Consider the following 23905-nt stretch of genomic DNA (forward strand, 5'->3'; position numbering starts at 1 on the left):
ATTGTGTCGAGGCACAGATCTGGGGAAGGGTACCAAAACAAGCCATTCCTCAGTAAAAGGCACATGGTAGCCCGCTGGTGTTTGCAAAAAGGCACCTAAAGGACCCTCAGACCCTGAGAAACAAGATGCTCTGGTCTGATGAAAACAAGATTGAACTCTTTGGCCTGAATGCCAAGGCTCATGTCTAGGGGAAACCTAGCACCATCCCTACGGTGAAGCATGGTGGTGGCAGCATCATGCTGTGGGGATGTGTTTCAGTGGCAGGGATTGGGAGACTAGTCAGGATCGAGGCAAAGATGAACGGAGCAAAGTACATAGAGATCCTTGATGAAAACCTGCTCCAGAGCGCTCAGGACCTCAGACTGGGACGAAGGTTCGCCTTCCAACAGGACAATGACCTTAAGCATACAGCCAAGACAACGCAGGTGTGGCTTCGGATCAAGTCTCTGAATGTCCTTGACTGGCCCAGCCAGAGCCCGGACTTTATCCCGATCTAACATTTCTGGAGAGACCTGGAAATAGCTGTGCAGCGACGCTCCCCATCCAACCTGACAGAGCTTGAGAGGATCTGCAGAGAAGAATGAGAGAAACTACTCAAACACCAAGCTTGTAGAGTCAAGAAGACTCAAGTAAAAGATCAAAATACTTATGTAAATGTGATATTTAGGTTTTAATTTTTTTTAACTTAGCAAGCATTTCTAAAATTTGTTTTTGCTTTGTCATTATGGGGGTTTGTGTGTAGATTGATGAGGGAAATAAACATTATTTCATCCATTTTAGAATTAGGCTGTAACGTAACAAAATGTGGAAAAAGTCAAGGGGTCTGAATACTTTCCGAATGCACTGACTGTAGAAGTTAGTTTCCTAGAGAGGTCACAATATAGGACATACAGTTGAAGTCGGAAATTTACATACACCTTAGCCAAATACATTTAAATTCAGTTTTTCACAATTCATGACATTTAATCACAGTAAAAAATTCCCTGTCTTAGGTCAGTTAGGATCACCACTTTATTTTAAGAATGTGAAATGTCAGAATAATAGTAGAGAGAACGATTTATTTAAGCTTTTATTTCTTTCATCACATTCCTAGTAGGTCAGAAATGTACATACACTCAATTAGTATTTGGTAGCATTGCATTTGAACTGGTTAACTTGGGTCAACCATTTTGGGTAGTCTTCCACAAGCTACCCAAAATACAATAAGTTGTGTGAATTTTGGCCCATTCCTCCTGACAGAACTGGTGTAACTGAGTCAGGTTTGTAGGCCTCCTTGCTCGCACACGCTTTTTCAGTTCTGCCCACACATCATTTTCTATAGGATTGAGGTCAGGTCTTTGTGATGGCTACTCCAATACATTGACTTTGTTGTCCTTAAGCCATTTTGCCTCAACTTTGGAAGTATGCTTGGGGTCATTGTCCATTTGGAAGACCCAATTGCGACCAAGCTTTAACTTCCTGACTGATGCCTTGAGATCTTGCTTCAATATATCCACATAATTTTTCTGCCTCAGGATACCATATATTTTGTGAAGTGCTCCAGTCCCTCCTGCAGCAAAGCACCACCACAACATGATGCTGCCACCCCCGTGCTTCACGGGTGGTGTTCTTCACCTTGCAAGGGTCCCCCTTTTTCCTCCAAACACAACGATGGTCATTATGGCCAAACAGTTCTATTTTTTTTTCATCGGACCAGAGGACATTTCTCCAAAAAGTACGATCTTTGTCCCCATGTGCAGTTGCAAACCGTAGTCTAGCTTTTTTATGGTGGTTTTGGAGCAGTGGCTTCTTCCTTGCTGAGTGGCCTTCAGGTTATGTCAATATAGGACTCGTTTTAATGTGGATATAGATACTTTTGTACCTGTTTTCTACAGCATCTTCACAAGGTCCTTTGCTGTTGTTCTGGGATTGATTTGCACTTTTCGCACCAAAGTACGTTAATCTCTAGGAGACAGAACGCATCTCCTTCCTGAGCGGTATGACGGCTGCGTGGTCCCATGGTGTTTATAATTGCGTACGATTGTTTGTACAGATGAACGTGGTACCTTCAGGCGTTTGGAAATTGCTCCCAAGGATGAACCAGACTTGTGGAGGTCTGCATTTTTTTCTGAGGTCTTGGCTGATTTCTTTTGATTTTCCCATGATGTCAAGCAAAGAGGCACTGAGTTTGAAGGTAGGCCTTGAAATACATCCACAGGTACACCTCCAATTGACTCAAATGATGTCAATTAGCCTATCAGAAGCTTCTGAAGCCATGACATCATTTTCTGGAATTTTCAAGCTGTTTAAAGGCACAGTCAACTTAGTGTATGTAAACTTCTGACCCACTGGAAATGGGATACAGTGAATTATAAGTGAAATAATCTGTCTGTAAACAATTGTTGGAAAAATGACTTTGTGTCATGCATAAAGTAGATGTCCTAACCGACTTTCTAAAACTATAGTTTGTTAACAAGAAATGTGTGGAGTGGTTGAAAAACAAGTTTTAACGACTCCAACCTAAGTGGATGTAAACTTCCGACTTCAACTGTATATATATATATATATATATAGGGTTGCAAAATTCTAGTAATTTTCCCAATCTTCCCTGGTTTTCCAGAAATCTCGGTTGAAAGATTCACGCTAATATTTCCTGCTAATACCACGGCTATAACACGCTCACACACATTTGCCAGTAGAAATGTGTTCAACAACCACTGAAGTTTCTAGCAAGTTTGGTATGATGAAGGATATCTCATGTATTGTAATGAAACATACTGTAATTCTGCTGTAGCGTTGATGAGCACCTCCTGACTGATCTGCCAGTTACCGACGTCTCCCTTGACAACGCCCGCTACAATGACAAACAGAAGCACCAGGATGTTGACGGCCGTGAAGATCTTGTTGACTATTGCCGATTCCTGGACGCCGAAGGCCAGCAGACCTTCACAGGATGGAAACACATGGAACATGTTCATCATCATCATCATCATCATCATCATCATCATCATCAACATCATCATCATCATCAACATCAGCATCATCATCGTCATCATCATCGTCATCATCATCAGCATCAGCATCATCATCATCATCAACATCATCATCATCATCAACATCATCATCATCATCAACATCATCATCATCAACATCATCATCATCGTCATCGTCATCAACATCATCAACATCATCATCATCAACATCATCATCATCATCATCATCATCGGTACCAGACAGTTTTAATGTCGCTATGCTGTTAAACGAACCAGTGATCAATCAGTCAATCAATCTGATTTAGTTTTACCTGCCAGGAGCATAATGAGCCCAGAAGCAAAGAAGTCTGGGTATTCTGCGAGGCCCGGGAAGCCCATGTAAAGGTTTTCTTTGAAGAAATTCCCCATGACGTTGCCGATGAGGTCATCAAAGGTTCCGCTCCATGCCCTCGCCACACTAGACGTCCCTGACAGGATAATGATGAGAGGAGATTAGCCAATATGACAATAGCTGGATCAATCAATCAACCTTTTACACTGGTGGGAATCGGCTTTTATGGATAGGGCTAAACGTAAATGTCTCTTACAGAAGACACATGAAAAGCACAGGCGTAACCATGGTAGCAATTGAAAGGGAACAGTTTAGAGATACTGTGAAAATGATTAAAACAAAGGTGAGAGGACACAAAAGTTCACCTGACACAAGACTGAATCCAAACATTAAACTGTTGATTTCAATGCGCATTTGACATTTACTGTAATTTTCGCCACATTTGTTGCCAACGAAATCTGAAAATACTCTGGATACATTCAGTAACATGTTGAGAAAATTCCTGGAAAATGTGGGGCAGGTGCAACATAAGACAATAAAATTACAAAGGTTTGAGTGAGAGGAGTCTCCAAGTGGACAGACATGTCCACAGTTTCTCAGTAATTATTGTTTTCAACTATACGGTGCTTTTTAGAGTTCTGCTACTGTAGCTTTGCCAGTTGGGTAACTAGAGCAGGCAGACGTGTAGTTGTTTTGTTTGGAACCCAACCCTGCATCCCCGCCATCACACAATTACTGTTCTTGTTTATGAAACCCCAAAACTGCCCATTATACATCGCAATCTGGTGGGCATGATTTGAAAGCTTGTTCTTTAAGCCAACATGACTAGCTAAGTTATAAAATACGATCTTAGATTGCTTTCATGGGGCAATTCAGAGAAACAGATCTTCATTTTGGTGCTGTTCAGAACAACCCAGGGTATGACGCCATGTCATCTCGTAACATTAAACATAGAGATCATAAATGTTGACACTGTATACAACATGAGGGTTTAATGATATGTGAACTGCCCATTTGGACTCAATGACGTCAAAGTGGTATTTATTATAATCCTCAACGTCTCATCTTTCAAAATACACAGAGTCCTTTTCATTTACAGAATTTCCCTCAACTCAGACAGATTTTCTTTTTGCAAAAGTTACCCAATTAGCAGAAGAAAATGAGGGAAAAAACATCTTGTTGCATGCGGTGCTATCAGTCAAGCGGTGCTATCAGTCAAGAGGTGCTATCAGTCAAGCGGTGCTATCAGTCAAGAGGTGCTATCAGTCAAGCGGTGCTATCAGTCAAGAGGTGCTATCAGTCAAGCGGTGCTATCAGTCAAGAGGTGCTATCAGTCAAGAGGTGCTATCAGTCAAGAGGTGCTATCAGTCAAGAGGTGCTATCAGTCAAGTGGTGCTATCAGTCAAGAGGTGCTATCAGTCAAGAGGTACTATCAGTCAAGAGGTGCTATCAGTCAAGAGGTGCTATCAGGTGGCAGGTAACCTAGTGGTTAGAGCGTAGGGGCGGCAGGGTAGCCTAGTGGTTAGAGCGTTGGACTAGTAACCGAAAGGTTGCAAGTTCGAATCCCCGAGCTGACAAGGTACAAATCTGTTGTTCTGCCCCTGAACAGGCAGTTAACCCACTGTTCCTAGGCCGTCATTGAGAATAAGAATTTGTTCTTAACTGACTTGCCTAGTAAAATAAAGATACAATTTAAAAAATTAAATTAAAGGGACGGCAGGTAGCCTAGTGGTTAGAGTGTAGGGACGGCCTAGTGGTTAGAGCGTTGGATCCCCGAGCTGACAAGGTAAAAAATCTGTCGTTCTGCCCCTGAACAGGCAGTTAACCCACTGTTCCTAGACCGTCATTGAAAATAAGAATTTGTTCTTAACTGACTTGCCTAGTTAAATAAAGGTAAAAAAAAAAAATGTAACATCCCTGAGAAGATAACGATAAGAGAAGATAGTTCATTTTTAATCATCATTTTACTGTCACGTTCTGACCTTTATTTCCTTTGTTTTGTATTTATTTTAGTATGGTCAGGGCGTGAGTTGGGTGGGCAGTCTATGTTTGTTTTTCTATGTTTTGTGGTATTTCTATGTTTCGGCCTAGTATGGTTCTCAATCAGAGGCAGGTGTCATTAGTTGTCTCTGATTGAGAATCATACTTAGGTAGCCTGGGTTTCACTGTGTGTTTGTGGGTGATTGTTCCGGTCTTTGTGTTTGCACCAGATGGGACTGGTTTAGGTTTTCTCACGTTTGTTGTTTTTGTTAGTTATCTCATGTGTAGTTTCTTTATAAATTAAAGAACATGAATAACCACCACGCTGCGCTTTGGTCCGCCTCTCGTTCAGATGAAGAAAACCATTACAGTTGTGTCATATCGTACATACCCAGAGCACAGAGAGCGCCCTAGAGGAAAGATATGAATGTGATTGGTTAAGTTTAGGCAAAAATGTGATTGGTTAACCTTAGGTAAATGACTCCAACTATCTAGACTCTTAATTATCAGCTAACTTAACTGCCGTGGAGTTGTTTTTAAGAGCACAGTAGCACCTCCTGGTTGAAACTCCAGACGAGCTTCAACACCATAGAACTCTCCTTCCGTGGCCTCCAACTGCTCTTAAATACAAGTAAAACTAAATGCATGCTCTTCAACCGATCGCTGCCCGCACCTGCCCTCCCGTCCAGCATCACTACTCTGGACGGTTCTGACTTAGAATATGTGGACAACTACAAATACCTAGGTGTCTGGTTAGACTATAAACTCTCCTTCCAGACTCACATTAAGCATCTCCAATCCAAAATTACATCTAGAATCGGCTTCCTATTTCGCAACAAAGCCTCCTTCACATCTGCTGCCAAACATACTGTAATGAAACAGGCAGGGAGCAGGTCTCAAACCATCAACCTTCTAGCCCGAAGTCCAGCGCGCTATCGACTATGCCGATATGTGAGTCGATATCCGATAACCACGTGTAGCCCAGGGTCGTTACAATACCCTCGTAAAACTGACTATCCTGCCGATTCTTGACTTTGGCGATGTCATTTAAAAAATAGCCTCCAACACTCCACTGAGCAAATTGGTTGCAGTCTATCACAGTGCCAAAATCACTGAAGCTGGAGACTCATATCTACCTCACTAACTTTAAGCACCAGCTGTCAGAGCAGCTCACAGATCACTGCACCTGTACATAGCCCATCTGTATTATAGCCCATCTAACTACCTCATCCCCATTGTGTTATTTTTTGTTGTTGCTCCGTTGCACCCCAGTATCTCTACTTGCACATTCATCTTCTGCACATCTACCACTCCAGTGTTTAAATTGCTAAATTATGATTACTTCGCCACCATGGCGTATTTATTGCCTTTACCTCCCTTATCCTACCTCATTTCCACACACTGTACATAGACTTTTGTATTTTTTTTATTGTATTTTCTACTGTATTAATGACTGTATGTTTGTTTATTCCATGTGTAACTCTGTGTTGTTGTTTGTGTCGCACTGCTTTGCTTTATCTTGGCCAGGTCGCAGTTGTAAGTGAGAACTTGTTCTCAACTAGCCTACCTGGTTAATATAAAGGTGAAATAAAAAATAAAATAAAAAACTGCTGTGCAAATTCTGACTCTCTCTCTCTCTCTTTCTCTCTCTCTCTCTCTCTCTCTCTCTCTCTCTGCCTCAATTCAAATTCAATTCAATTTAAGGGCTTTATTGGCATGGGAAACATACAGTACATCCATCCATCCATACATACATACATACATACATACATTCTCATTTTTTGTACAGATCGTTAATTGAAAATAAACATTTTGGCTAAAAGTATGATTATATTATTGATCGATTAACTATTCAGATCACCCAGTAGTGCTATCTGTAGAGCTCCAGTTAAATATTGCAATTCTTCAACCATTTCTGAATCTGCGATCAAAAACAAGCTACATATGGACATTACCAAAATGAATGATCTAATTATTTTTCCTCTTCGCAGCAAAATCTGCAGAGCGAGGAAGGTTGTATTCCCCATATAAGTAACATTCTGTTGGCTGAAATAATTCTGAATAATTATTTAAATTGAAAAATTTGAAGTTTGCGTATCAGTTCATAAAACCATGTGCCATGGAATCGGTACGTCAAAAATCTCTTCTCTACTATCCTGTCATCTATATGGCACTGCTATCAACTCTTTGGTCCTTAAATGAAACTGGTATATATTTGAATTTATCACAATTCTCTTTAACCAATGATGGTCTTTAATGCCGACAGACCAGTGCCGTACCTTATCCCCCTTCCACTTTCCTCATCCATTTTTTGAGGTAATGCTGCAAATAGTTGGTTGTAATTCTGGGTAGAGCAGACATTTAGTTAGCTGCATGTGTGACATAATTGCACCAGTGGTCTTTATGATATCATTAACAAAGACTATACCTTTTTTTAAATTGTTTTTTAAATTTAATTTAACCATTATTTAACTAGGCAAATCAGTTCAGAACAAATTCTTATTTACAATGACGGCCTATCAAAAGGCAAAAGGCCTCCTAATATATTTGAGTTTAATTAACCACAATATTTGTTGTATTATTTGTTCTGTCTTTTTTGGTAGATTAAATTGAAATTGCAACCAACTTTCTGTGGCTTATATTTATAGTGATATTTGGGAGATGATTTCCTTTTCAAATGACTGAAAGTGAGAGGTTGTAATCTGAATAAAGGCTAAAAGGGCTTTTCTTGAACATAGGGTAGGGTGAGACATTCTTACTCATTTGCTAGAGAACCAGTTTAAGAATAGCTTTTGTATGACTGAAGCCTTCAGTGAGGTCTAATGCTTTAGTATTTAATAATTTCTCCTTCATATTCATTATATAAATTAGGCCCGTTTAATTTTGTCTGGCCGTTCCAAATAAAGTGGAATATTTCGTTCGGCGGTCGACGTCACCGGCTTTCTAGCTGCCACCGATCCATGTTTCATTTTTCCTTTCTGTTTTGTCTGTTTTACACACCTGGTTCCCATCTCATAATGATGTTCCTTATTTAACCCTCTGGTTTCCCTTTCTGTTTTGTCTGTTTTACACACCTGGTTCCCATCTCATAACTATGTTCCTTATTTAACCCTCTGGTTTCCCTTTCTGTTTTGTGCATGATTGTCTTTCGTGTATTCCGGTGTGTTGTATTTTGAGTCCTGTTTTGTCCTGGTTTGGAACGGGATTTTGTTATGTTTTGGATTGAGTAAATCAGTGATTGTTACTCTTATATCTGTGTCCTGCGCCTGACACCTTCGCTATCTTCTAGATAGACTCTGACAATATGACTAAAGAGTTTATCAGGGTAAACTGGGATATGACTAAAGAGTTAATCAGGGTAAACTGGGATATGACTAAAGAGTTAATCAGGGTAAACTGGGATATGACTAAAGAGTTAATCAGGGTAAACTGGGATATGACTAAAGAGTTAATCAGGTTCAACTGGGATATGACTAGAGTTAATCAGGGTAAACTGGGATATGACTAAAGAGTTAATCAGGGTAAACTGGGATATGACTAAAGAGTTAATCAGGGTAAACTGGGATATGACTAAATAGTTAATCAGGGTAAACTGGGATATGACTAGAGTTAATCAGGGTGATTTTTCCACAAATGGACAGGTGTTTTCCTTTCCATGGTAGCAAGATCTTATCCATTTTTGCAAACGTTCTCTTAAAATGTATTGTCGTGAGATTGTTTCTTTCTTTCAGGATATGTATACCGACTATGTCCACGTCACCACCAGACCATTTTATTGGTAAACTACGCGGTAATGTAAAAGTAGTATTGTTGTGAGATGCAATACATAATAAACTGATCATAATCTGGTTGTAATCCAGAGAGATTAGAAAACGTATCTAGATCCTCTATGAGGCTGTGGAGGGATTCTAATTGTAGTTTTAAAAGAAAACATGAATCATCTGCGTACAATGACACCTTAGTTTTTAAGCCATGGATTTCTATTCCCTTGATATTATTGTTGGATCTGATTTGAATAGCTAACATTTCGATGGCCACAATAAATAGATATGGCGATAGTGGACAACCTTGTTTTACTCCTCTTGACAGTTTAAAACTTTCCGAGAAGTAGCCATTCTATACTATTTTACCCCTAGGGTTACTATACATGATTTTAACCCATTTTATAAGAGATTCTCCAAAATGTAAATGTTCCAGGCATTTATATATATAAACTCCAGTCGTACCTAATCGAAAGGCCTTTCAAAGTCTGCTATGTAGAGCAGGCCTGGATTCCCAGATTTTTTAAAGTGTTTTTTTTGTTTCTGGTACTTGCCTTATATTATCTCCAATGTATCGTCCATGTAAAAACCCTGTATGATTAGAATGAATAATGTCTGACAATACCTTTTAAATTCTATACATTTTGCTAGAATTTTTGCATTACAACACTGAAGTGTAATGGGCCTACAATTCTTTAAATGGACTGGATCTTTATATTTGGACAGGATCTTTATTTTTCTCACTTTGTATCCTTGCATGATTCTTGCCATTCTCCTTTGACCTCTCTCATCAACAAGCTATTTTCACCCACAGGACTGCCTCTGATTGGATGTTTTGTGTTTGTTGCATCCTTCTTGGTAAACCCTAGACACTGTCGTGCGTGAAAAGCCCCGGAGTATAGCCGTTTCTGAGACACTGAGTCCGGCGTGCCTGGCACCGACGATCATAACATTATCAAAGTCGCTTAGGTCACACGTTTTTCCCATTCTAACGTTCAATCAATCAGTAACTGAATGCCTCGATGCCCGTCTGCCTGCATTATATAGCAAGGCACAGCCACGTGACTGTCTATAGGAGAAATACATTTTCGTGAATGGGGTGGCGTACTTAATAAACTGGCCTGTGAGTGTAGATCAGATAGGAATAGTTCACTCCCAAAATCATAGTTAGGAAAACTCCTGAAGTATAATGAAGTAGTATGCAGTTGTATCTTACCTATGACGTAGGACAGCAACAGATTCCACCCGGTAATAAACGCCAGTAGCTCTCCCACCGTCACATAGCTGTACAGATACGCAGACCCCGTTTTGGGGACGCGGGCCCCGAACTCAGCGTAGCACAAGCCGGCAAAGATGGAGGCCACGGCAGCGATGAAGAAGGATATGATGATGCTGGGACCTGACGACGTCCTAGCAACCTAATAGATATCATTATCAATTAAATAATGATAAATAAAGCCTCCAGTATTTATGCTGCAGTAGTTTATGTGTCGGGGGGCTAGGGTCAATTTGTTATATCTGGAGTACTTCTCCTGTCCTATTCGGTGTCCTGTGTGAATCTAAGTGTGCGTTCTCTAATTCTCTCCTTCTCTCTTTCTTTCTCTCTCTCGGAGGACCTGAGCCCTAGGACCATGCCCCAGGACTACCTGACATGATGACTCCTTGCTGTCCCCAGTCCACCTGGCCATGCTGCTGCTCCAGTTTCAACTGACCTGAGCCCTAGGACCATGCCCCAGGACTACCTGACATGATGACTCCTTGCTGTCCCCAGTCCACCTGGCCATGCTGCTGCTCCAGTTTCAACTGTTCTGCCTTACTATTATTCGACCATGCTGGTCATTTATGAACATTTGAACATCTTGGCCAAGTTCTGTTATAATCTCCACCCGGCACAGCCAGAAGAGGACTGGCCACCCCACATATGCTCTCTCTAATTCTCTCTTTCTTTCTCTCTCTCGGAGGACCTGAGCCCTAGGACCGTGCCCCAGGACTACCTGACATGATGACTCCTTGCTGTCCCCAGTCCACCTGACTGTGCTGCTGCTCCAGTTTCAACTGTTCTGCCTTATTATTATTCAACCATGCTGGTCATTTATGAACATTTGAACATCTTGGCCATGTTCTGTTATAATCTCCACCCGGCACAGCCAGAAGAGGACTGGCCACCCCACATAGCCTGGTTCCTCTCTAGGTTTCTTCCTAGGTTTTGGCCTTTCTAGGGAGTTTTTCCTAGCCACCGTGCTTCTACACCTGCATTGCTTGCTGTTTGGGCTTTTAGGCTGGGTTTCTGTACAGCACTTTGAGATATCAGCTGATGTACGAAGGGCTATATAAATAAATTTGATTTGATTTGATTTGAAATAGATTTTATAAATCCCTTTTTATATCAGCAGTTTCCAGATACAAGGCCAAAACCCTAAAGAGCAAGCAATGCAGATGCAGAAGCCCAGTGGCTAGGGAAACTCCCTAAAATATTATAGAAAGGTCCAGACACTGTTTTTGCGATTTCACTTTTTATTTTTACTTACCACAACCAACAATTCACTTCCCCATCCTCATTGTGCATTATTTACAATTTCATGTGTACACCTTCTGGAGACCTGCATCACTATACTGAAAGAGTTTGACATATTTGGTTATTTCTGGAGCACTTGTTCATGTTTTTTCAGAGCACCCATACTGCACAGCGAGAATGAGGAAGGGTATCACTGGTTGGGGTAAGTTTTTCAAAAACAAATGATGTCACACCCTTTACGCTGCTATTCTCTGTTTATCATCTATGCATAGTTACGTTAACTCTACCTACATGTACTGTACCTATTACCTCGATTACCTTGACTAACCGGTGCCCCCGCACATTGACTCTGTACCGGTACCCACTGTATATATCCTCGCTATTGTTATTTTACTGCTGCTCTTTAATTATTTGTACATTTTATTTCTTATTTTTTACTTAACACTTATTTGTCTTAAAACTGCATTGTTGGTTACTGGATTGTAAGTAAGCATTTCCCTGTAAGGTCTACACCTGTTGTATTCGGCGCATGTGACAAATACAATTTGATTCGATTTGTTTTACTGAACAAAAGGCACATCTCAATAGGTGGTCCAGATATACTCATGACATGGTTAGGTTAAATGTTAGGTTAAAGTTTTACGTAAAAGTTTTACGTTAGTGTTACGTTAAAGGGTTACGATAAAGTGTTACGTAGAATTCTTACATTCAAGTGAAACATTAAAATGTTACGTTGAAACGTGACATTAAAGTGTTACATTAAAGTGTTATATTAAAGTGTTACATTAAAGTGTTACATATGGCTAAGTGTTATATTAAAGTGTTACGTAGAATTCTTACATTCAAGTGAAACATTAAAATGTTATGTTGAAACGTGACATTAAGGTGTTACATTAAAGTGTTATATTAAAGTGTTACATTAAGGTGTTACATATGGCTAAGTGTTACATTAAAGTGTTACATATGGCTAAGTGTTACATTAAAGTGTTACATATGGCTAAGTGTTACATTAAAGTGTTACATATGGCTAAGTGTTACATTAAAGTGTTACATTAAGGTGTTACATATGGCTAAGTGTTACATTAAAGTGTTACATATGGCTAAGTGTTACATTAAAGTGTTACATATGGCTAAGTGTTACATTAAAGTGTTACATATGGCTAAGTGTTACATTAAAGTGTTACATTAAGGTGTTACATATGGCTAAGTGTTACATTAAAGTGTTACATATGGCTAAGTGTTACATTAAAGTGTTACATATGGCTAAGTGTTACATTAAAGTGTTACATATGGCTAAGTGTTATATTAAAGTGTTACATTAAGGTGTTACATATGGCTAAGTGTTACATTAAGGTGTTACATATGGCTAAGTGTTACATTAAGGTGTTACATATGGCTAAGTGTTACATTAAGGTGTTACATATGGCTAAGTGTTACATTAAAGTGTTACATATGGCTAAGTGTTACATTAAGGTGTTACATATGGCTAAGTGTTACATTAAGGTGTTACATATGGCTAAGTGTTACATTAAAGTGTTACATATGGCTAAGTGTTACATTAAAGTGTTACATTAAAGTGTCACATTAAAGTGTTATATTAAAGTTGATTACCCCTAGGTAATCAATCCCCCCCAGGGCCCCCTAGGTAATCAATCCCCCCCAGGGCCCCCTAGGTAATCAATCCCCCAGGGCCCCCTAGGTAATCAATCCCCCCCCCCAGGGCCCCTAGGTAATCAATCTCTCCCCCCAGGGCCCCCTAGGTAATCAATCCCCCCCAGGGCCCCCTAGGTAATCAATCCCCCCCCAGGGCCCCCTAGGTATCAATCCCCCCCAGGGCCCCTAGGTAATCAATCCCCCCAGGGCCACAAAGTTCAATTAAAATAAATGAGTTTACTAAGAAGAAGATGTATCCATATATCGCCCCTAGGTAATCAATCCCCCCAGGGCCACCAAGTCAACAGTGTTAAATTAAAATAAATGAGTTTACTAAGAAGAAGATGTATCCATACCTCTCCAGAGAGAACGTATACCCCTGCCCCAGGGTACTCCCCACCCCTAGGGCCACCAGGTCCAGGGTGGTGAGACAGCGGTTGAAAGTGGACTCCTCTCCCTCAGGCTCCAGAGGTTTTCTCCTGGACAGGCTCCGTACAAAGGAGCTCAATGAGTGGCAGGTCATCCTTCTACTGGGGTCAGGGGTCAGGGGTTGTGGGAGGAAGAGAGGGGGGGGGTGTAATGAGAGAAGGTAGAGAGAGAAACGGGTATCAGCGAGAGGGGGGTCACCCCTAACACTGACTCATTCGTGACGACATGATGTTCAAGAACAAAAGTTACATTGAAGAAAATGCATTTAAAACTGTCTGTCTTTACCACAGTTTGAAAGATCAGCAGTATAATATCAGAAACATTATCCATAAACCTTCATCAGTTTCCATGTATTTCATGCAGTCTTCTATATGCAAACCGTGCTCTTTGTAAGTCCATGGTAAAATCCATAAGCTACTTCATGGACTGTCCCTATCAGTAACATTCTTACACGAGGCACGCTAACTCCAAGAGTTCAGGACCACTGAGTGACAAGTTTGCAGTCTTCTTTTAAAACGGCCCAAAATCACTATCATTAATCTACCAAATAATAAATACATCAATATTTGTTTGTCTGCTTACCTGTTAGTGAGTGATTCCCTGTTACAGAGCTGTGCTGTATTTAGGAGAGACAATTGATAGTGTTGATTATTCCTTCCTTCAATCACTTAATTATTTTATGCCTCCTCCTTAATCACCTGCCTGACAGAAGAGTACTGTTGCTTGTCGTTTTTCTCCTGATGCCCACTGGCTCTATAACTACGCCCTAACCTGCCACATGACTCACGACTCTAGCCAAAACTTAACTTGACAACTTTTATCCATGGGATAAACCTAAATGAGTCAAGTATGTAAGGAAATATTTACGCTATGTCATGTAAATACATGTTAATGAAACAGATATGTCATATGAAAACATGTATTAGGAATGTAATATCTAATAGCAGGTGTGTGAATCAATAGAATGTGTACATTTACATTTAAGTCATTTAGCAGACGCTCTACTCACCTTACGATAGAAGTTCCATGTTATCATGTGTTCTGAGACGGAACATTGAGAATCAGAGACATTCCATTCAGCTCTCTCTCTCTCTCTCTCTCTCTCTCTCTCTCTCTCTCTCTCTCTCTCTCTCTCTCTCTCTCTCCACTGGGTGTTCTGTAGGGCCACTGCTCCCTCCTTCCTTACATTGGAGAGGACAAAAACCGAGGGGGAAGAATGAACCAGAGAATGATCCGCTAGCTAAATGCCACTCGAAGGAGAATATATACAGTGGGGTATGAAATGATTGGCACCCTGTTTAAAGGTGAGCAAAAATCTATGTATAAAAAATGTAAATAGTTCAAATACTGAGCCATATTGTGTGCTCCAAACATTTTGGAAATTATTTTATTTTATACTAATACAGTTGCTCAGAGAAAGAGATTTTGTTTAACAATAAATATTTGTTTGTCTCAAAAAGGTAGGGGTCAACATTTTTTTCAATATCTCACTTTGCGAGAAAAACGGCACCCATTTTGAACCCTACCTTTTTGAGAAACGAAATTATTACTTGTTAAACAAAATCTATTTCTCTGAGCAATTGCCAGAACAGCTTCCAAGCACCTTGGCATAGATTCTACAAGTGTCTGGAACTCTACTGAAGGGATGTGACACCATACTTCCACGAGAAATTCCATCATTTGGTGTTTTGTTGATGGTGGATAACTGTCTCAGAAACCACACCAGAATCTCCCCTAAGTGTTCAATCGGGTTGAGATCTGGTGACTGAGACGGCCGTGGCGTATGGTTTATGTTGTTTTCATGCTCATCAAATCCTTCAGTGACCACCCGTACCCTGTGGATGGGGGCATTGTCATCCTATGGGGGCATAGCCAGGGTAGCCAAAATAATGGCCTGCCCAGTATTTTTATACATGATCCTAAGCGTTATGGGATGTTAACTGATTTATTACAGTTTTTCTCAATTGCTAAAACACTAAAACCCATTGGCTGAACAAAGTTCTCAGTTGCCTGGACTCATTTAGTTAATTATGCAGTCTGTTGTCAATACCTTAAATCATTTCACATGATAAAACACCATTTGCAGATCTCACTTAGACTTTTCAGCAAAACTCAAAACACATTCTGTACTCTAATGCACATGTCATCCATACTGGTAAACACAAGTGGCAACAATCAAATACAAATAGAGAACATGTGTCATTGATTGAACGCAACCACTCAAAATTGATTTAACCTGTTTCAAATGATGCGACACAACCAATATAAGCCAGTTCAGAGAGCAAACAGGTTGTTGAAGGTGGGAAGGAGAAAGTCTGAGAATGGATACTGTAGTACAGTGCATTTTAGGCTGTATACTGTACAATGGATTAATTGTATGGCCCTGAACATTGTGTTTTCCATTTATTAACAGTACTGACTGCTCAATAGATTTTGACTGGTTGCAGGTTCATATCAACAAAGAACAAGAATTACAGTATCACAGAGACAAAGGACAAGTTTGTGAGATGCAGGGTACAGTACTGTAAAAATAGGGGTACAAGGAGGAGGAAGAACAAAAAACAAAATTGCAAAGAGCAAAGCAGAGTAGTAGTTTCTGATCAATTTTGAGCTACTATGATAGAACATGTTTTCGTTCATCAAAAGACAATGACGGGAAAAAATGAATCTTTTTTGATAAAAAATGTACTTCTCCCTGAGAATTGTATGTTTTGAACAATGTGTTTTCTATTTTTCGTTGTATTGTTTACTGACTGCTTGAGAGTGTATATATAATTTTGATCACTTCTTCTTTATGATTTGAGAGCAGTGTTTGATTTTGAACACAGGTAAAACTGTTTTGAGGTGAATGTTTCATTTTGCGAGAGGAGTCAGAGGTTATGTAAATAGTGCTTGAAGATGAGGTTTTGTGTTTAATGTTTTCAGGAAATGGAGCAAAGTTTCAGAAATTGTGTTTTAGCAATTGAGAAAAACTTTAAATCAGGAAGGGTGTCAATAATTTCGAACCCCACTGTGACTGTCTGTCCACACAGTTTCTTTCTCAGGGCACACAACAACACACCCTGCATTGTTGCCCTGTCCCTATCACCTCAGTTAGGTCCCAGCCGACTCTGGAGACAAGGTTATGTTTTTCTCTGCAATGTAGTTCCCAGCCAGCTCTCTGTCAGCAGCTGAGAGGCAGCCCTAACTATCAACCCTGACAGATAATGTCAAAAGAATCACTATTAACTAATAGGTCATATCATAATTAGTAAAGAGGGGGGGTCAAGAGAGAGGTTAGAGAATGAAAGAGAGAGACGGACAGAGAGAAAGAGAGACACTGAGAGAGAGAGAGAGAGAGAGAGAGAGAGAGAGAGAGAGAGAGAAATAAAGAAAGAGCGCGAGAGAGATTGAGAAAGAGAGAGAGTGTGAGCGAGCGAGTGGGAGAAAAAGGGAGAGAGAAAAAGAGAGAAGGGGACAAAGCTGCTTTCATGGCTTATAACGGGCTGTACACTCTTTGTGACTGTGGGGTTGTTTCGTTTTCTTTCCCCCTGAGCCTCCTCTCGTCTCCCATAAAGGGACTTCAGCCAACCCTAATCCCTCCTGACGTCCACCTCCCTACCCAGGGACGGACTGAGACCAGAAATCAACCCGGTTATTTCTAGCACACCAGACAATTTTGTTTTCTTTATTGAGGTTTTCCATTATTATCTAAATAATGAGAATTCAGCCCATTTGGCATTTCCCAACTGCCCAACGGCCAGTCAGTTTCTGTAACTACCCCGGCCCTGGCCCACCCCTGCCCTGCCTCTCCACCCTCTGGGCCACCCCTGCCCTGCCTCTCCACCCCTTGGCCCACCCCGGCCCTGCCTCTCCACCCCCTGGCCCACCCGGCCCTGCCTCTCCACCCCACCCCTGCCCTGCCTCTCCACCCCACCCCTGCCCTGCCTCTCCACCCCCTGGCCCACCCCGGCCATGCCTCTCCACCCCACCCCTGCCCTGCCTCTCCACCCCCTGGCCCACCCCTGCCCTGCCTCTCCACCCCCCACCCCTGCCCTGCCTCTCCACCCCACCCCTGCCCTGCCTCTCCACCCCCTCCACCCCTGGCCCACCCCGGCCCTGCCTCTCCACCCCACCCCTGCCCTGCCTCTCCACCCCTGGCCCACCCCGGCCCTGCCTCTCCACCCCTGGCCCACCCCGGCCCTGCCTCTCCACCCCACCCCTGCCCTGCCTCTCCACCCCCTGGCCCACCCCGGCCCTGCCTCTCCACCCCCTGGCCCACCCCTGCCCTGCCTCTCCACCCCTGGCCAACCCCGGCCCTGCCTCTCCACCCCTGGCCCCCCTGCCCTGCCTCTCCCACCCCTGGCCCACCCCTGCCCTGCCTCTCAACCCCCTGGCCCACCCCGGCCCTGGCCCCTCTCCACCCCACCCCAGCCCTGCCTCTTCACCCCCTGGCCCACCCCGGCCCTGCCTCTCCACCCCACCCCTGCCCTGCCTCTCCACCCCCTGGCCCACCCCTGCCCTGCCTCTCCACCCCTGGCCCACCCCGGTCCTGCCTCTCCACCCCCTGGCCCACCCCGGCCCTGCCTTTCCACCCCTGGCCCACCCCGGCCCTGCCTCTCCACCCCTGGCCCACCCCGGCCCTGCCTCTTCACCCCTGGCCCACCCCGGCCCTGCCTCTCCACCCCCTGGCCCACCCCTGCCCTGCCTCTCCACCCCTGGCCCACCCCGGCCCTGCCTCTCCACCCCACCCAGCCCTGCCTCTCCACCCCTGGCCCACCCCGGCCCTGCCTCTCCACCCCCCCCGCCCCCTGCCCTGCCTCTCCACCCCCTGGCCCACCCCGGCCCTGCCTCTCCACCCCTGGCCCACCCCTGCCCTGCCTCTCCACCCCCTGGCCCACCCCGGCCCTGCCTCTCCACCCCCCACCCCTGCCCTGCCTCTCCACCCCTGGCCCACCCCGGCCCTGCCTCTCCACCCCCTGGCCCACCCCTGCCCTGCCTCTCCACCCCCTGGCCCACCCCGGCCCTGCCTCCTCCCCCCACCCATGCCCTGCCTCTCCACCCCTGGCCCACCCCGGCCCTGCCTCTCCACCCCACCCCTGCCCCCTGCCTCTCCACCCCTGGCCCACCCCGGCCCTGCCTCTCCACCCCCCCACCCCTGCCCTGCCTCTCCACCCCTGGCCCACCCCGGCCCTGCCTCTCCACCCCCTGGCCCACCCCTGCCCTGCCTCTCCACCCCTGGCCCACCCCGGCCCTGCCTCTCCACCCCACCCCTGCCCTGCCTCTCCACCCCCTGGCCCACCCCGGCCCTGCCTCTCCACCCCTGGCCCACCCCGGCCCTGCCTCTCCACCCCACCCCTGCCCTGCCTCTCCACCCCACCCCTGCCCTGCCTCTCCACCCCCTGGCCCACCCCGGCCCTGCCTCTCTCCACCCCCTGGCCCACCCCGGCCCTGCCTCTCCACCCCACCCCGGCCCTGCCTCTCCACCCCCTGGCCCACCCCTGCCCTGCCTCTCCACCCCTGGCTCAGTACATGCCCGTGTACCTTTGACCAATCTCCTCATGGCTCAGGCCTCCTGCCCCAGGGACCCATATCTGCACAACTCAATAACACGGATAAGTTATTCAGACTACCAGTAATGATATTGGTAATGTTGAAACCACAGAGGTGTGCTTCTGTGGATCAGACACACACACACACACACACACCACACACACACACACACACCACACACACACACCACACACACACACACACACACACACACACACACACACACACACACACACACACACACACACACACACACACACACACACACCACACACACACACACACATACACATATATACACCAATATACACACACAAACATACAAATACACAAACACACAAGTACACACACATTGCTGCTGCTGTGGAAGAGAACAGTCATGGCTCTCACACACACAGACATATACACACACACACGCACACACACACACACACACACATACACACTGCTGTGGAACAGAACTGTCATAGTTCGTGAGGAAGGTTTATAAGCAGAGAGAGATAGACAGAATCAAACTGAACCTCAGTAAAGTTCACATGCATACGGGGGGAAGTGTCTCAAATGGCACCCTATTCCCTTATATAGTGCACTACTTTTGACCAGCGTCCTATGGGCCCGAGTCAAAAGTAGTGCACTATAAAGGGAATAGGGTGCCATTTGAGACCAGTCACTTCCCTGTGGGTTTTTAACATGGGATTGACAAGTAACAAGTCAACCTGACAGATTGTACATACAAAAATTCATTCAGGCAGGAAAAGTGCATATATATGTATAAATATGCCAAATTGAAAAGCTACTAAGTTCTCTCTCTCTCTCTCTCTCTCTCTCTCTTTAATCTTACTAATTTACTGTCTCTCTCTTTTTCTCCCCAACAAACACCACTCTATAAATACATACTTTGAATTAGAGTCTTTACCTTGTCTCAAATTCGCCCAGACCAAGACTGCTATTTAATTCTTGTTGTTGTGTACCCCGAGTGGACGGACAAATATAACCACTGTCTGTGTTTACTCTTATGAGGGCAAAGTGATTTTTTACGGCCATATATACAAGGCCTGTTGTGTGACCCTCCTACTCACTAGATTTAGCGACAAAGTAGCCTTTCTGACTGGCTGCTGAGTCTGGCCCCGTTTGGCCCATAATGTCCTCATTATTACACACGGCCTGAGTCCCAAATGGCACCATATTCCCTATGTAGTGCACTACTTTTGACCAGAGCCTTATTGTCAAACCACATAGGGAATAGGGTGCCATTTGACACAGTCAGGACTACAGGGTGAGAACTGTGAACAAATCCCGTGCTGAATGTCAGAAATTCTTTTCTGCTGTAAACTCTAATCTTTAGTTTTTTCCTGGTTGAACCCACATACTGTGGTCACACGGGGATTTTTTTTATTGATAAAAAAAGTGGGGCTTTTGTTTTTGTGTTTTTTTTGGGGCCGGGGGGATGTCTTGTGACTTTGAGATGAAGTTGAACAAGTTGAGATACAGAAATGTGAGAGGGTGGGAACTCGTATCTGTCAAGGAATCTGATGACCTAGTCTATGTAATGCAGTTCTGAAGCAACAGAGAGCAGTATTTCAAATCAAAGTTCATTGGTCACATACACAGGTTTGCAGATGTTATCGCAGGTGCAGCAAAATGCTTATGTTTTTTTATTTTTAGCTCCAACAGTGCAGTAATATTTAGCTATATACTAACCAAAACATCTTTAAAAAGCAAGAAATTAGTAAATATCAGAACGAGCAATGTCAGCTAGTGGTGACTGTTTAACAGTCTGATGACCTGGAGATCTATTTTTATTATTATTTTTCAGTCTCTCGGTCCCAGCTTTGATGTACCTGCACTGCCTCCATCTTCTAGATGATAGTGGGGTGAATAACACATGGCTCAGGTGGCTGAGGTCATTGGTGATCTTCTTGGCCTTCCTGTGACATTGGGTGCTTGTGGGCGGTGCAGTTGCCAGAACCAGGTGGTGATACAGCCCCACAGAATGCTCTCAATGGTGTATCAGTAGAAGTTTGTGAGGGTCTTAGGTGCCAACCCGAATTTCCTCCACTGCGGCCCCCGTCGGTGTGGATGGAGACGTGCTCTCTCGGCTGTCTACTGTAGTAGACTATCAGCGCATTGGTTTTGTTAACTTTGAGATAGAGGTTATTTTCCTGGCACTAAGACTCCACCAGGGATTTCACCTCCTCCCTGTAGGCTGTCTCATCATTGTTAATCAGGACCACCACTGTTGGGTTGTAAGCAAACGTATTTAATAGAGTTGGAGATGTGGGGTAGGTCACGCTGGCATGGATGTGCAGTGCAACGGGCGATTGCGTCGTCAGTGGATCTGTTGGGGCGGTATGCAAATTGCAGTGGGTCTATGGTGTCGGGTAAGGTGGAGGTGATATGATCCCTAACTAGCCTCTCAAAGCACTTCATGATGACAGAAGTGATTGCTACAGGGGATTGATGTTTTTATTTTATTTTTTTGTTATTAAAGTTGTATTTACTTTTTCCTTTTTTCCACAGAACAAACAAATAAAAATATAATAAAAAAGTGCTCATATTATCTCACAAGCTTCAAAACAGAACTAAATGGGTTCACAAGCTTCAAAACAGAACTAAATGGGTTTACAAGCTACAGTACAGAACTAAATGGGTTCACAAGCTACAGTACAGAATTAAATGGGTTCACAAGCTACAGTACTGAACTAAATGGGTTTACAAGCTACAGTACAGAATTAAATGGGTTCACAAGCTACAGTACTGAACTAAATGGGTTCCCAAGCTACAATACTGAACTAAATGGGTTCACAAGCAGAAGTAATCACCTCCCAGTCTTAGAAGCATGACAAATACACGCCCAGCTTCTAGAATTTACATTTCTACCAGTGATCCTAGTAAGCATTTGCTCATAAGATGCCACCGCCAAAATTGATTCTACACTGTTTCAGTGCAGGAGAGGCCCTTCCAGATTCTAAGGATTACTCTAGTTGCTGTAACCATATCAACAGTGATTCTTTCCATGGTTTCAGAGTAGGAGTGAACCTTCCAGATTCTAAGGATTACTCTAGTTGCTGTAACCATATCAACAGTGATTCTTTCCACGGTTTCAGAGTAGGAGTGAACCTTCCAGATTCTAAGGATTACTCTAGTTGCTGTAACCATATCAACAGTGATTCTTTCCACGGTTTCAGAGTAGGAGTGAACCTTCCAGATTCTAAGGATTACTCTAGCTGCTGTAACCATACCAACAGTGATTCTTTCCACGGTTTCAGAGTAGGAGTGAACCTTCCAGATTCTAAGGATTACTCTAGCTGCTGTAACCATATCAACAGTGATTCTTTCCACGGTTTCAGAGTAGGAGTGAACCTTCCAGATTCTAAGGATTACTCTAGCTGCTGTAACCATATCAACAGTGATTCTTTCCACGGTTTCAGAGTAGGAGTGAACCTTCCAGATTCTAAGGATTACTCTAGCTGCTGTAACCATACCAACAGTGATTATGACCACTGTTTCAGTGCAGGAGAGGCCCTTCTAGATTCTAAGGATTACTCTAGCTGCTGTAACCATATCAACAGTGATTCTTTCCACGGTTTCAGAGTAGGAGTGAACCTTCCAGATTCTAAGGACGACTCTAGCTGCTGTAACCATATCAACAGTGATTCTTTCCACGGTTTCAGAGTAGGAGTGAACCTTCCAGATTCTAAGGATTACTCTAGCTGCTGTAACCATACCAACAGTGATTATGACCACTGTTTCAGAGTAGGAGTGAACCTTCCAGATTCTAAGGATTACTCTAGCTGCTGTAACCATACCAACGGTGATTCTATCCACGGTTTCAGAGAAGGAGTGTGCCTTCCAGATTCTAAGGATTACTCTAGCTGCTGTAACCATACCGACGGTGATTCTATCCACGGTTTCTGAGTAGGAGTGAACCTTCCAGATTCTAAGGAATGGTCTGTTTATACACGTCCATGTTCCCAGTACCCTGCCCTGGTTAAATGTGGTGGTTTGCGCTTTCGGTTTTGTGTGAATGCTGCCAGCTATTCACTGTTTCTGGTTTGGATAAATCCTAATCGTTCCAGTAGGAACAACATCCTCTATGCACTTCCTGATGAACCCAGTCACAGAGTCCGTGTACACATCTATACTAACGTTATTCCCAAAGGTGACCCGGAACATTTCCCAGTCCGGGTGATCAGATTAGTCTTGAAGCACAGATTCTGATTGTTCAGACCATCTTTGAACAGTCCTTATCACGAGTGTTTCTAGTTTAAGTTTCTGCTTATAGGTGGGGAGGAGCAGAATCGAGGCATGATCTGATTTGCTGAAGGGAGGGAGGGGGAGGGTACTCGTAGATGTCTCAGAAGGTAGAGTAACAATAGGTCAAGCATGTTCTATTTGCGTGTAACACAAGAGATGTGTTGGTAGAATTTCGGGAGCGTTTTCCTCAGATTTCATTTATTAAAGTCCCCAGCTACAATAAATACAGCCTCAGGATATGCAGTTTCCAGTTTGTGCGAAGTCCACTGTAGTTCTTTGAGAGGGGTTGCAGTGTCGGCATGGGGGTGAATATACACGGCAGTGACAATAACCAAAGAAAATTATCTTGGGATGTAATGTGGTCGGCATTTGATGGTGAGATATCCCAGATTGGGAGAACAAAAGAACTTGAGTTCCAATAAAACCACATTCACACCATGAGTTGTTAATCATTACATACCCTTCCACCTTTGTT

At 43.6% G+C, this 23905-nt stretch overlaps 1 protein-coding gene and 1 pseudogene across 1 annotated transcript; one reads left to right on the forward strand and one right to left on the reverse strand.

Moving 5' to 3' along the window:
• The window catches only part of LOC115115626 (cationic amino acid transporter 2-like), a 55067-nt pseudogene extending 34872 nt beyond the window's left edge, over window positions 1-20195 (reverse strand).
• LOC135571848 (basic proline-rich protein-like) lies at window positions 17596-19170 on the forward strand. Its single transcript, XM_065019025.1, has one exon. The coding sequence runs from the start codon at window positions 17596-17598 to the stop codon at window positions 19168-19170; it is 1575 nt and encodes a 524-aa protein (XP_064875097.1).
• Window positions 20196-23905: the final 3710 nt, after the last annotated feature.

Source organism: Oncorhynchus nerka, linkage group LG5 (genome assembly GCF_034236695.1).
Source record: "Oncorhynchus nerka isolate Pitt River linkage group LG5, Oner_Uvic_2.0, whole genome shotgun sequence".
NCBI lineage: Eukaryota > Metazoa > Chordata > Actinopteri > Salmoniformes > Salmonidae > Oncorhynchus > Oncorhynchus nerka.